This window comes from Triticum urartu, chromosome 1, assembly GCF_003073215.2.
Source record: "Triticum urartu cultivar G1812 chromosome 1, Tu2.1, whole genome shotgun sequence".
Taxonomy (NCBI): domain Eukaryota; kingdom Viridiplantae; phylum Streptophyta; class Magnoliopsida; order Poales; family Poaceae; genus Triticum; species Triticum urartu.
The window spans coordinates 44,920,317-44,936,455 of NC_053022.1; the positions used below are offsets into that span (position 1 = coordinate 44,920,317).

The following is a 16,139-nucleotide window of genomic DNA, read 5'->3' on the forward strand; positions in this document are numbered from 1 at the left end:
AGTCTAGCTCAGGTGGAGTCCATCAATACAGTTTTCTCAGCCAGAAAATATTTTGCTGTGGTGCCTTAGGAAATCAAGTCGTGATGAGACCATCACATTTTTAGCCTTTGAAATGACTTTTTAGAAGTTCCTTATCTCATCATGACATGATTCAGACGCAGTTTATGAAATCGCAATTTAAAGGTCCCAATCTCATCCTATCATATGTTTCAGACTTTTTATCTCTACCACATATGCATAATCTGATTGTTTTTCTCCCATTGCAACGCATGAGCATATTTTCTAGTAGGACCAAAAAATGACATATGAACAAACATAATTTAGAAAATTTGAGGAGAAGGCTTTATTAGTTATACAAACGTTCTCATACAAAGTTCTTAACATAAAGTTTTCTGGGCACAGCCTCACGAATTACTGATCTGAAAGGAAAGTTATTGTGAGGCCAGGTACATGGAATGTAAAAGCCAACACTTCTCCTCCCACAGCTAAACTAGAGTGACTACGCCAGAGGAGGGAATGTGTAACCTGCAAGACCATTCAATTTGACCCAACATATAATTAGAATAGCACAAGAAGCATATAAAAATGCATAACTAAAATCTAAATCGTGTGAATCCGAAGAATAAAAAATATCAAAACTGCATGTATGCAATGCCGATCATCGTAATTCCCTTAATATATTTCACTTACTTCCGCACTTGTAGCCATGTGGGAACGGCTTCTTGCAGAAATTGGCAACGTAGCCAACCTTCTCCATACAATATATCTTCTCTTTCTCCTTGGTGACACCAGCGCAAAGGCATGGGATGTTTGCCTTTTGCCACATGGCGCAACATGCATCCGATGGATCTAGCTTCGGATTTGCTGGCCATTGTTGATACTTAGCACACTCCTTGATCATTGCCTGTCGGTCACCCTCGCATTCGTCAGCCGACACGGCTACCCCAATAGTGAGGATGATGAAACATAAGCAGATGAGTTTTGCCATGACTATGGCTTTTGTATCTGCTACACTAGAGCCTTCTCTATCCCTTTGATGTTATAATTGTTTGTGTGGCTTCTCTGTGAATGTGTGGGATACATGACTTCGTTAGCTATGGCTTGGTTTATATAGCCTTGTTTGAGATGATGATATGTGCACATGCATCAGTTCTATATCTTGAAGTTATGGCACCATGTCAAGCAATTAATATGTACATTAATTGCACTCTAGAGGCTACATCATACATTAGTTCTATATCTTGAAGATACGATATTGTATCAAATAATGAATGTTCACATTAACTCTATATCTACATGCTATACCTTGAAGATACGAAATAGCATCGAACAATGAATGTGTATATTAACTCCACATCGACATATTATACATACATTAGTTGTACTATATATGATATATCTTAAAGATATGGTACTGCATAAAAATGAATATATCCATTAGTTGCACATCTACATGCTATAATACTACAATAATTATATATATCATGAAGATAGAAAGATATGGTACTGCACCAAAAAATGAATGATTGCATTAATTACACATCTACATGCTACAACATTACATTAATTATATATATCTTGAAGGTATGGTACTGCATCAAAAAAATGAATTGTATATTAATTACACATCTACATGCTATAACATTACAATCATAATATCACATTTGCTATTTCACATCTAGATGTGAAATAACTACTTCACATCTAAGTCTAGAGCCGTTGGATCTCGTCTATCTTCAAGATTCGCGCAAACCTATTTTTGTCCCGTTGGTGCATTCGCTCGCGGCTGTTGTGTGTCGCGCGGCCCGTTTTCAGGTTGATGCTAGTAGCGGGCCAGGGTGTTTGTCACGATAGTTGGGCTGGTAGGCCGTTTGTCCCTCTTAGAGTAATTTTGTCCCTCGCATTCATTTTGCCCATTTCCCATTCCTCTTCGGCCTCCTCCAGGGGCTCTGGAGAACGAGAAGGGAGAGAGATGCCATTGGAGTAAGTTTTTTTACCCTATTCTTATTTTTTTTCTTCCTCTTTGTTTTTGTCCAGTTATTGTTTCTTGCTCATAGATTGAGCACCATCCCCTCTTCTTTGTTTGTGCATTCATCAATCTAGGGTTTGTCCCGCAATCAACCCAAATGTGGGTAGGGTTCCTTAGTACTGTGCCTATTTTTTTGTGTATCCATCTATCTAGGATTTGTTCATCAATATATCCAAATGTTGGGAAGGGGGGGGGGGTTCCAGTCGGTCAAGATTCAGCGGGTCGCTGGGTAGTGCGCAGAGATTCAGTCTATGCCCTTTTTTTAGTTCAGGTGATTTAGTGTCAAGGTTGATTTTAGACTTTAGTCTAGATCCATGTTGTTCCATTTTTTCATGTAAGTATAACATTTGTTAAGGTTTGTCCAGTATCATAACTTTATACATGTGTTCTTCTTTCTGATTTGCCTTAGTGAACATTCGGATCACTTGCGTCGGGATAAAATCAACTTTGCTAACAGTCTACAACAACTTTCCTTTTTTAAAAGATAAGAGACGAACATAAACAAAGAAGCACCTCACAAATGAATCAACTTATACATACCTCGTTTTATTTGTTTTTTTCATGTACCTAGGGTTTGTTCCCAATCCACTCGAATGTAGGGAGCAAGGGGATTTTAAGTAGTCAAGATTCAATGGGTGGCCGGATAGCTTGTGTGTAGGGAATTCAGTGGATTCATAGGATTTTTATTTTCAGCAGGAGTAGATTTTCATTTAGTGTTTTTGCGAGATTCAGTGGGGATTTGTTCATTTTTTAGTTTTTCTAGATCATGTTTTTTGTGTGTGGTAGGTAGGAAATGAGGTTTAACCCTCGAGTTTGGTTTGATTACGTGTAGGGATTGATAGATAAGTAATTTTTTTATCAGAGCTAGTTTCAATTTGTATCAATCAAGGTTCATTTTCTTTCATTCTAGATCTATGTTTTGTCACATTTTTTTCATGTGAGTATATCTCTGTTAACGTTTGCCTAGTAAATCATAGCTTATGCATTGTGCTTCTTGATTTATTTGTATATTTATTGATTTAACGACCATTCAGATGAGATATGTTAGGTTATGTGCGAGGACTAATGCCATGCTATGTTTTTTGTTTGTACCTTGCATTAGCCTCTAATTTTTTATTTTGCTCAATGATAGCAACTAGTATCATGTTTTGAATACTATATTTTTATGAGTGCGCGATCAATGTAGTTTGTGTATGCTTTTTTATGGGCTAAACCATAGGTACTATATGTGTCGTTGCCTGAACTATGTATGTTGCCATATGCAAAGTATGACTACAAAATGACATACTATGCAGTTTACTTGTTTGCATGTCTCATGTACCAGTTACTAGTTATATATCATTTTATTTGTCCAGATTCTTATTTTTGGTTTTTGGACAAAGATGGTGTGTACAGTACGATCCCGATAAGGTTTGTTTGAACATTTGTATCCACACATGTCAAGGTAGGAAGCAGTATTCTTAATGCTATGTGACCCCCATGTTTAATTGTATTTATTCATTATTGTTCAAAAAATGACGAACTACCTTGTTTGGGATTATGAATATTTGTTCTTTTTCTTCTTTGCAGCTTTATGAGCTGGTGAGAATGTGTTATTTTTTAGTATAAATGGCTCAGTTTCTAAACTTTTTTCTTTACCCATGCAGAATGGCGTGCCCTATTTGCCATTCGCATTGTGAGAGTGACAACGAGCAGAGATTTGGCATTGTCATTCGCGAGGGCTCCAAAGCAGCAACAATAATTCCTTGTTTTATTGATTTTTCTTTCCTCACAAATGTTTTTTCATCCTTTTTATATGTGTAAGATTTTTTGCTAATTGTTTGATGCTTTTTATTTTTGTTTTTTGTATTTGTTGTTAACAGAACATCCCACGCACTAAAGGAACCGGTTTCACAAGATGCCAGCCCGAACTGGCATATATGTGTTTCGTTGGAAGTAGGCTTGCAGCAGATCTTGGTTCGATAGGACAGGACATGGCTAGAGTTGGGGGTGAAGAAGATGAAGGAAGTATGCCCTAGATGCAAAAATAAAGTTGTTATTTATATTTCCTTATATCATGATAAATGTTTATTATTCATGCTAGAATTGTATTAACAGGAAACTTGATACATGTGTGAATACATAGACAAAATAAAGTATCCCTAGTATGCCTCTACTTGACTAGCTCGTTTATCAAAGATGGTTAAGCTTCCTGACCATAGACATGTGTTGCCATTTGATGAATGGGATCACATCATTAGGAGAATGATGTGATGTACAAGACCCATCCATTAGCTTAGCATTATGATCGTTAAGTTTTATTGCTATTGCTCTCTTCATGACATATACATATTCCTCTGACTATTAGATTATGCAACTCCCGAATACCGTAGGAACACCTTGTGTGCTATCAAACGTCAAAACGTAACTGGGTGATTATAAAGATGATCTACAGGTGTCTTCGAAGGTGTTTGTTGGGTTGGCATAGATCGAGATTAGGATTTGTCACTCCAAGTATCAAAGAGGTATCTCTGGGCCCTCTCGGTAATGCACATCACTATAAGCCTTGCAAGCAATGTGACTAATGAGTTAGTTACGAGATGATGCATTACGGAACGAGTAAAGACACTTGCCGGTAGCGAGATTGAACTAGGTATGAGGATACCGGCGATCAAATCTCGGGCCAGTAACATACCGATGACAAAAGGAATAACATATGTCGTTATTGTAGTTTGACCGATAAAGATCTTCATAGAATATGTACAAACCAATATGAGCATCCAGGTTCCGCTATTGGTTATTGACCATAGACGTGTCTCGGTCATGTCTACATAGTTCTCGAACCCGTAGGGTCCGCACGCTTAACGCTCGAAGACGATTTGTATTATGAGTTATGTGTTTTGGTGGATCTAGGCAGCTGGAAGGCTCGGGGGCTGGAGTTGTATTGACTTCCCCACGAGGTGATAAATTTTCTTATGTTCTTCGGTTGATGTTCCCTTGTGCTAACAATGAATCTGAGTACGAGGCCTTGCTCCATGATCTTCAGATGGCTAAGGAGATGAACTTGAGCCGGGTGAGGTGTTTCGGCGACTCAGATCTGGTAGCTCGGCAAGTTTCTGGCACTTGGGACTCTAAGGATCCGCTCATGGCGGCTTATCGTTAAGAGGTTGATGCTATCGCAGGTCACTTCAAGGGTTATCAAGTTGAACATGTTGATTGCAGGAAAAATGAGGCGACCGATGCTTTAAGACGGTTAGGGTCTCAGCGTAAGCCGGTGCCACCTAATACTTTCCTTGATATTCTGCATAACCTTTCTGTCAAATTGCCTATAGAAGAGGATCTTGCTATTCATGACCCAAAAGCACAATTGGTGGCGGCTCTTCATGCTATTCCCGACTGGACGGTTCCATATTTTTGGCTTATATGACCAGGGGCGAGTTACCTGAGGATGAAATTTGTCCAGGCAGATAACCCAGCGGTCTAAGTCAATGACTATTGTCAATGGAGAGTTGCATCATCGCAGTGTCACAGGGGCGTTTCAACGTTGTGTTTCTCCTGAAGATGGCTGTGAGATTTTACGAGAGATTCATGAAGGAGATTGTGGTCATCATGCCAGTTCTAAGTCTCTCGTAGCCACAACTTTCCTTCATGGGTTTTATTGGCTGACGGCTCATGCTGATGCTGAGGATCTAGTCAGTAAATGTGATGATTGTCAGAAGTTTTCACGACGAGCTCATGTGCCGGCTCAAAAATTGAGGATGATTCCGATTGCTTGGCCATTTGCAGTCTGGGGGCTTGATATGGTTAGGCCTTTCAAAAGGTCCAAAGATAAAAAGACTCACCTTTTGGTGGCAGTTGACAAGTTTGCAAAATGGGTTGAAGCAGAGCCAGTTGGCAAGTGTGACGCGGCGACGACGGTTCAATTTATCAACAAGGTGATTTTCCGTTTCGGCTTTCCCCATGGTATTATAACTGATAATGGAACTAATTTATCCAAGGGTGCTATGAAAGAATTTTGTCAACGTGAGCATATTCGGCTTGACATATCATCAGTGGCTCACCCCAAGTCTAGTGGTCAAGATGAGAGAACCAATCAAGAGATCCTGAGAGGCATCAAGCCCCGGCTTATAGTTCCTTTGCAGAGGACGCTGGGTTGTTGGGTCGAGGAGTTACCATCAGTAATATGGAGTATCAATACTACCCCAACAGATCTACGAGTTACACGCCTTTCTTCATGGTTTACAGAGTAGAGGCAGTTCTCCCTAGTTACATACGTCACGAATCACCCCGTGTGGCAGCTTATGTTGAAGATGACAATGAAAAAGCACATCAGGATGAACTTGACCTGTTAGATAAGGAGCATGATCTTCCGGTGGCTCGTTCAGCGAAATAGCAACAAGATATGCACAAGCTATCCCTGCCTTGGGAAGGGCCCTTTGTGGTCAGCTATCCCAGTTATCACAGCCGCCAGGTGAAAACCAGAACCTTTCAAGAAGGTGACTTGGTGCTTCGGCTTATCCAGGATCAATCTGATATGCACAAGCTATGCCCGCCTTGGGAAGGGCCCTTTGTCGTCAGCAAAAATCTGAACAATGGGTCATACTACCTTATCGATGTTCGACCACAAGGAATCGTGCACGTCGGAGGAGGAGACTCGCCGGCTGTGAAATATTGCTCATCTTCGGCCTTACTATACCCGAGCCACCGGCTCTCCTGATGAACATATTTTGACAATGCATATACTATAATCAATATAATAAAGCCAACATCCTTGATAATTCAGGGCCTCTATCGTTTCATTTCTCAGAAATCGAGTCTTTATAATTACTTTATATGATCACTTAAAGGCTTGATGCCGAGTTACAGGGACCAAAGAGAGTTTGTTGCATGGCACAACTCAAACATAGGTACCCGGTGAGCACAGCTCAGAAATATATCACTTGGGGGCTTCCTGCTCATCTAGCATAGCTATGACTACCCTTGTTGATCCTGCTTATATGCTTGACATAAAATGTTACTTGGGGGCTCTTTTTTCAGCGGACAAGAGTTTTTATGACCCTTGTAACAGGCTTAAAAGCTAGGCTTGGAAGCCAGGTGTATTCACATAAAAACCCGGGTTATCCTGCCTTTTTAATTGAGCTACTCTGCCCAGGTAATCCTGGAACGACCCACCGTACTTTTGACAAGTCAATCTTATACAAACCCTAAACTTGTCAAAGTTAAAACGACGATATTTTATGTGAGGTCCGGCTTATAAGGTTTGTATGAAGGTTTAACTCAGTGGTTGTGCGGCCCTTGAAAGCACTTGATTTTTAGGCCTGGCTGCCTATGAAAGCCTTGATTTTTTGTTATTTGATTTGAACATTTTTGAGGTTCCTCTCCTGTGAACATATTAATACATGATTAAAAACCGATGAGGGCTATTATGCCTTATGCTTCATACATGAAACTACCCGGTGTTTATTAACCAGGCCTGGCTTTGGACTATAATTTTCTAGTGTATGATGATCTTATATACTTGGAAGCGCTATGCTCTAAGTTTTGGGATGTTACCCGTTGCTGCATACGACGTATTAAGACGGCGGTATATGTCAACTTGCACAAAGCATTGTACGCTCAATCTCTTGGGTTGTCACCCTTATTGCACTGGTATAATGAGCCGGCAGTATGATCAAATATCATAGAACAAAGAAATACAATCTGCCCTACCTAATGATATCATATGCATAAGTGGCATATGTTCAACTGGTAGTTCAACAATGTTATGTAACACAAAACGTGCATGATGGAACGACATATCAGACTTCACCTAAATTATTACATGGCTCGGCGAGCCCAAATGTTTAAGTGTTTTTTCAGAAGATCAAATATATGAACTGCCCAGCGGATCAATTTTCTTGACCTTGACAGCTTGAAGCTTCTGGGTCATCCTTCGACGGTTCTTCGTCCTCCTCCATCGTCTAGAAGTTTGGTGATGACCAATCAATGCCATGCAAGGCTTGGAATTCAGCTTCATCATCTATAAGTTTGGACGGATCAACTTCAGGGGCGAAAGTATGCTTACGGATTGGGGGGATCAGATCCATCAGTTTATAAGCTGATGTGGGAATCTTCTGATTCTCTGTATCATAAGCCGACTGATATTTTGAAAGATTCGTTACATCAGCAATCATACCCGCCAGAGGATGTATTTCATTCACACAGGCAACGAAGTCTTTCTGGTCAAATGGAGTGCCATCTTCTTTCAAGCTTGGATACCCAGTAGCTACCTCGGCCATGTATAGCTCTGGTAGCCATGCCTTAGCCCGGCTTAAGGCCGTCGCAGCACCGGCTCTTGCAGTGTAACACCCTCGATGCGGCTATATCTCCCACGTGTCGAAGCACGACTTAGAGGCATAACCGCATTGAAAGCAATGTCGTAAGTGAGGTAATCTTCACACAACCCATGTAATACATAAGGGAAAGAGATACATAGTTGGCTTACAATCGCTACTTCACACAATTACATGAATAAAGCATTACATCACCCAGATGCAATCAAGGTCCGGCTACGGAACCAAAATAAAAGAAGACTACCCCAAATGCTACATAGATCCCTGATCGTCCCGACTGTGCTCCACTACTGATCAACTAGAACGAAACAACACAAAGGACAAGATCTTCATCGAGCTCCTCCTTGAGCTGGGTTGCGCCACCTGCACGGTTCAACGGCACCTGCAAGCTGGTTTTGGAAGTATCTGTGAGTCACGGGGACTCAGCAATCTCACACCCTCGCGATCAAGACTATTTAAGCTTATGGGTAAGGGTAAAAGGTATGGGGTGGAGCTGCAACAAGCGACTAGCATATATGGTGGCTAAACATACGCAAATGAGAGCGGGAAGATAAGGCAAAGCACGGTGGAACAACTATGATCAAGAAGTGATCCTAGAACAACCTACGTCAAGCATTACTCCAACACAGTGTTCACTTCCCGGACTCCTCCGGAAAGAGACCATCATGGTTACACACGCGGTTGATGTATTTTAATTAAGGTCAACTTCATGTTTTCTACAACCGGACATTAACAAATTCCCATCTGCCCATAACCGCGGGCACGACTTTCAAAAGTTCAAATCCCTGCAGGGGAGTCCCAACATAGCCCATCACAAGCTCTCATGGTCAACGAAGGATATTCCTTCTCCCGAGACATTCTGATCAGGCTCGGCATCCCGGTTACAAGACATCCTCGACAATGGTAAAACAAGTCTAGCAACACCGCCCGAGTCTGCCGACAAATCCCGATAGGAGCTGCACATATCTCGTTCTCAGGGCACACTCAGATGAGCTCTCCATACAACTAAAACCAAACCTCGAGTATCCCCGAGGGGGCGCTGCACAGGGCTCTAGTTTGGACCAACACTCAGAGGAGCACTGGCCCAGGTGGTTAAAATAATGATGACCCTTGAGTCTGTAGAACCCAAGGGAAAGAAAAGGCTAGGTGGCAAATGGTAAAACCAAGGTTGGGCATTGCTGGAGGTGTTTTATTCAAGGCGAACTGTCAAGGGGTTCCGATTATAACCCAACCGCGTAAGGAACGCAAAATCCAGGAACATAACACCTATATGACGGAAACTAGGGCGGCAAGAGTGGAACAAAACACCAGGCATAAGGCCGAGCCTTCCACCCTTTATCAAGTATATAGATGCATTAATTAAATAAGAGATATTGTGATATCCCAACAAAATATCCATGTTCCAACATGGAACAAGCTCCAATCTTCACCTGCAACTAACAACGCTATAAGAGGGGCTGAGCAAAGTGGTAACATAGCGAAACAATGGTTTGCTAGGACAAGGTGGGTTAGAGGCTTGGCTTAACAATATGGGAGGCATGATAAGCAAGTGGTAGGTATCGCAGCATAGGCATAGCAAAAGAGCGAGGAACTAGCAAGCAAAGATAGATGTGATTTCGAGGGTATGGTCATCTTGCCTGAAATCCCGCAAGGAAGAAGAACGAGTCCATGAAGAAGAAAAACGGATGTGGCCGAACGGGTCCTCACAAATGCGACGTTAACGGAACCAACCCGAAGAAGCAACACCGGAAAGAAGCACACAACATAGTAAACAACCACGACATAAGCATGGCATGATGCACAAGCAAGTATGATGCATGTCCGGTTTAAAGAGGCATGGCATGGCAAAATGCACAAGCAATCCTACAAATTAAGTGGAGCTCAATATGCAACGGGATGCATATTGACGGAACACCCCATTTGAGTTACTTAGTTCGATCTCGTTTATGTACCCAACAAGATTAAATGTGGTTAGCATGGCAAGAGGGTGAAGCAAAGTAAAACTACCTATCCAGTCCAGTTTAAATGAGGCCGGAAGCAACGAACAACAATTCCGGTAAATCCCCATATGCATAAATTATGTTTGGTGCTGTTCTGCCCTAAACCAAATTTTAGAGTTGTTAAGCATGCAAAGTGAGGCCACCATGTTAAACTAGGCATTTTTCCACCCCATTTACATATAAAGATTATTAAATTTGGAGCTACGGTTATTTAGTTATGGAATTAAAGCATTTTAACATGTTAATAGAGCAAAATAAAGCAACCATCATTTTAAACATGTCAAACATGATTGAAAGTTGGATATTATTAAACTAGATGAAAATCTAGTCATGATACATATATGACATGTTTTATGTGGATGCATGGTTCAAAAGTTATTAGCAGTTTAACATAGGGGTAGTTCTGTAAATATGCAGTGCACTAGTTAAATAGAAAAAAAATGTTCAGCAAAAAAACATGTCTCGGGCCGAATCTGGCTGGCCCAACCGCACAGAGATCTGAAGGGGGGGTTCTCACCATGGGCTTGGCCCAGATCTATGGAGGAGGCGGCCTGGCAGGGCACGCTGGCCTTGGACGTGGTTGGCCCACATGCGCGCGAGGAAGGTGGCCCAGTAGGGAAGTGCTCGTCCTCCTGTGCTCGAGCAGAGGCAGGAGCATGGCGCGGCGGCTGCCGGCGATGCAGACGGTGGCACGACGTGTAGGGAGCCGGAGGACGACGGGGATGGATGGATCCAAGGACGGGTGTTCCAGATCCGGTGACAGATGTGGTCGACGGCGCTGGGGGATGCGGGATCCGGCGAGGTGGAGCTTGTCCATGGCGGCGGTGGTTTCCTATGGCAACAGAGGGAGGGAGAGAGCTGGTGAGGAGAGGAAGGAGAATGGGAAGGGAGAGAGAGGGAGGCGAGGGCGGCACTGGCCTGCTGCTCGTCGGCAGGAGCAACTCCGGCGAGGTCCGCGGGGTGACGGGACAGAGCGGCGGAGGAGCTCGGATTGGGATCTCCCTCTCCCGATCTGGAGCAAGGGCGGTGCGGTGCGGGCCTCAGAGCCCAGATCGGGGCCTGACGCGGGCCTGGCGGCGCGGGGCGATAGGAGCGGGGCAGGAAGGCCACGTGGCACGCCCTGGATGGCCAGGTGCGGTGGTTGCAGCGGCGCAGGCCAATGGGGGCTCGCCAAGTGGCGCTGGTGAGGTGGCTGGCGCCGGATTTGGAGGGGGAAGGCGGCTGGTGGCATGGAATTTGAGGAGGGAGGCGGCAGGGAGGTAGGGGAAGGGCTAGGCTGCCAAATTTGGAAGGGGGTTGTCCATATATAGGCAGGGATGGCTAGGGTTTGGGTTTAGGGGGGTTTTAGGAGCGTTTCAGAGCCTCCCATCGCGATTTGACGGTCCGGAACGTAGGGGGGTTTAGGTGGGCTGCAGGTGGGTTGTTAAAAGAGGTTGGGCTAAGATGCGAGGAGAGGAGTGTAGCCCGGCAACTGTTTCCGGAGACCGAAAACGTCCGACGTTTTAACCGACTATAATGTCGCTATAGTTATCCGTTGGGGCATCAAACGAACTCCGAATGCGATGAAACTTGGCAGGCGGTCTATCTACACTATAATAAGACCACACGCCAAATTTCAACCCATTCTGAGAACATTTTCCGGCCACTTATAAAATACTATTTCAGACATGCCGCGGGCGCTTGCGAGTGTGTCTGGGCTCAGAACGGACAACCGACGGAACTGGGGGAACTCGGATAGATGCAAGTTTCGGAAACATGATGATGCAATGCACATGATGACATGACAAGATGCGACACGCAAGAAAATGACAAAGCAACAAAAGTGAAATAACTGGAAGACACCTGGCGCAACGGTCTCGGGGCGTTACATGCAGATGACCGCTTTATCTCTTCAATCCTACAGGGAGAACAGAAAGTTTCTTCAAGACGCCACTCAACAGAGTGGGGGCTTGATTAGCGGGAGAAATCGTGGCCAGCGTGCGCTGAGTTCTAGTATATAGCTGTTCAACAAGCGTATCTACGACTTTGAACTTCACAAGCATTATCTGACCAAGATTGCTACTCCTAGGACCTGTGTAATAATTGTGGATTGATGAGAAATAGTTTATGACATGAAAGAAAAGACTCGACTATGATGCTTGTAATGTTACTTACCAAAGATAGCAGAAATCATCTGGGATATGGGGTGTTTTAAGCCGGTAAGCTCAGTGGATATCTCTTGAAGAGAAGCTTCAACTTTTTCAGCCCGATGTATCAGAGCAGTACTTTCCTCAGCCCGGGCGATTGCTTCAGTATCAAAATTGGTCTTCAGTTTTTCTGTCTCAGCCAGACTAAAATTGAATTTTGAGTCGGCCTTCTGGTTCTCGGATTCTTGATGCTCCAGCCGGGTTTTCACATCATCCAATTGCGATTCAAGTTGACAAGTGGCATCCTATACATGCACAGATTTGCAATCATATGCATATTCGGGTTACAGGAATAAAAGTCCCAAGCCTTTTTGGAAGCACCAACACTTGGCACTTGGGGGCTAATGCGTACAGAAAAATTCTTCATATAACGACAAATATGAACAAGTCCCAAGAACTTTGGAAGCAAGAGCACTTGGCACTTGGGGACTAATGCATATTGCTCGCGTTTTCATTACTCGAAACATCCCAAATTTTCAATTTGATATGTTATACATAGGTCATCATATGCATATCATATTTTATTTGTATTTTGGTTTTAATCCTAGAAATTCTAAGCAACTCAAGGACCCACGAAGAGAGTTGGGGATTTCATTTATTTTCATATTTGAATTCTTTTCTCAAATATTGAAAAGAGGATCATTTTGGTTTTAATTATTTTTCCTCTACGAAAATATTTACAATATTAAAAATAAAAGAGAGGAGATAATATGACTTCTCCAAAACAAAAGAAATATTGGGGGAAATGTTAAAATCAAATAATTATTTTATTTGGATTTTATTTGAATTACAAAAAATATGCATGTTTCAAAATTGCATTTTAGGCCAAGAAAATGTTCACTAAGTTCTAAATATTTAATTTAGATGGTGAAAATTGTTTTTGGCATTTAAAAAAAATATATATTTTTAGGATTTTTTCCTTTTCGGCAGAATTATAAAAAAATTGCGCCTGACTGGGCCAACGACCCAGCCAAGCGGGCGGAAGCCCAGCTGTCGCGTCCGCCTTCACTACGCGGGAGCATGTTGCCGCCGGACTCCGCCTCGCCCCACCTCCTTGCCCCCTTCCTCAAGCCGCCTCGGACCCCCCAGCCTCCTATAAGTACGCCACCACCCCGCCACCTCCCACCTCGTCCCGCCTCAGCCCCGCCAACGAGTCGCCGCCGCCGCACTTGCCCCCCCCCCCCGCACCATCCCGCAGCCGCGCCGGAGCTCCGCCGCCTCGCCTCACCGCCGCGGACTCGTGCCACCGCCGCCGGTTTTTCCGGTCCATCCCGGTTTTTTAGAAACCCTAGATTTGGCTTTTTGGATCGGTTCGGTTTTTCCTCGGTTTTCTCAGTTTAGGTTAAATAACGAACGTTGGTTTGTTAGTTCATTTTAATGAGTGAATTTTGCCCGTTTGCCTCTGTTAGTGAACGTTCGCGCCGTAGTCTTTTTCTTTTTATTTTATTTTCGGCCAGGGACCTATCCGCAATTATTTTTATCGCAGATTAGCCCCTGATCTTCAAACCCTCACAACTTTTTAACCGTTCGTCCAAATCTAGTGAAACCAATGCCAAAATCTTCGTCTCGAGCCTCTCTTTCTGGTTAATCAACTTGAACATCATTTTGACAATTTAAAATTTGACAGATTTGCATTCGAAGTTCTTTTGACCGTAGTTTCAGTTACGTAGCTCCGATTTGACCAATTCTTTTTGCAAATCGAATCTCTTTAGATGAACTTTCAGATTGGATCTTCTTATTTTGGTTTTACCCTTGCATCTATGCTTGAGCGCTTATGTATGCTATTGTTTGTTTGCGATAGAATTCCTAGAGTGCGAAGCGTGCTACTACGAGTCTCTAGGGTTTGCGGATCATCAGCAAGGCAAGTAACACATTGATCATACCCTTTATTACCCAGTTTTTATGCATTAGTTACAACCCTGAAACACTGCATGATTAGGACATGATTAAGATGTGAGTACTGGGAAGTATTTGATGATGTAGAACCTATCGCCCTTTTATTGTCAAACCCTTGGGAGTTACTTCTACGTTATATTTATATTGCCATGCTATGCTCGTAGACGTGGATTGGGTTTGAGTGTATCCATGACAGATGTGAGATTGTTAATTAATGATTAACTTAAGGTGGCTACTTAAACACACATGTGGGTGGATTGGTTGCGGGCACCTGGAGAATCCAGTGTTGTCCTAGGATATCCCGGAGTACCCGTGTGATCATCCTATGGTTCGCCACACAAGCTCAAAGGGATCATAAGATTATTCATGATAGAAATTTTCGTGTGTAGCCACAAGCTATTATGGGCTCTAGCATAGTTGAGTAAGTTGCATGACCTCTTTTAGTGGTGGGCTAGCAGATGTAGGGTAAAGTAGGTGTAACTGTTCACCCAGAGTAAAGAGTTAATGTTTCTGAAAGGCTGTGTCTCGGTCATCCGTTTCTCAAACACCATGTAGTGCGAGAAATTCAATGGAGGATATCGTGTCTTGTGGGGAAAAGTGCGCAAACCTCTACAGAGTGTACAAACTAATCATGGTTAGCCGTGTCCCTGGTTATGGACATCTTGAGTATCTGGTTCTTGGATTATCATGTTGATCTCATCACTCTAAATTAATTTGTTGGGTTTTTAATACTGCTTAATTGGGATCGAGTTGGAGGAACCTTCTCAATGTTTAAGAACTACCATGATATTTAAACAAGGTATATTCCTTTGTTGTAGGCAAAAATTGGCTTTTCGCAAAAAATATAACCATGGAGCCTCCACCAGCCTCATATGCATGTAGTTACATCATTTATTCTGTTCATTGCTCTACTGTGTTATATTGCTAGCATATTCCATGTGCTGACCCGTTTCGGGCTGCAACATATCATGTTGCAGACTTTTCAGACGAAGAGTAAGTTGCGCTAGGTCGTTGTCGTGCACTCAGCTATGCCGTTGGAGTTGATGTACTCACTTTATCTTTCAAGCCTTCCGCTGTTATCTTATTTAGATGGCCTTAAGCCATATTATTTGTAATAAGTTCTCCTTTGAGATATTCAATGTTATAAGTGTGTGATTGCACTCTATTATAAATCCTACGAAGTACTGTGTGTGTCAGCATTACCAATCCAGGGATGACACTTATGCACAGAGATTTGACTGTTTGAGGACGGATCGCTACATTACTACTTTATGATGACCCGGTTGTGCTGTAAACAACCACAGTTGGCTCATGGGGGCTACACAAGTAAGTTTTGCTTTATAAACAAAGATGAACAGTACCGATTCATTCCTGATGATTAAACCGGCCCTTGGGGGCTACTGATGCAATGTGAATCCTTAAAGATCCGGTTTAACTCTGACGGTGAAAGCCGGCTTTTGAAGGATTCTACCAAAGATGCTTTTATACTCATAGTTATTCTAAGTCTACCGCATATTCTATTTCTATTATACACAGTAGACTTGGGGGCTGACAGGATGAAAGTGCGTTATATCTACTAGAGGGGGGGTGAATAGCCGATTTTTATGAAAGTCTTCAAAACGTGGAAGTTATGAAGACAAACGATAGAAATAAACCTATTACCATGCAGCGAAAGGTAGACTACACTAGGCAAACCATAGTCAAGTATTCAATGGAG

At 42.8% G+C, this 16,139-nt stretch overlaps 1 protein-coding gene across 1 annotated transcript; it reads right to left on the bottom strand.

Moving 5' to 3' along the window:
* Window positions 1–319: 319 nt before the first annotated feature.
* Window positions 320–1,073, bottom strand: LOC125552586. Its single transcript, XM_048716223.1, has 2 exons — window positions 691–1,073; window positions 320–525 (listed from the first exon to the last, which is right to left on the bottom strand). The coding sequence occupies exons 1-2, from the start codon at window positions 986–988 to the stop codon at window positions 500–502; spliced, it is 324 nt and encodes a 107-aa protein (XP_048572180.1). The 5' UTR covers window positions 989–1,073; the 3' UTR covers window positions 320–499.
* Between the last annotated feature and the right edge of the window lie 15,066 nt (window positions 1,074–16,139).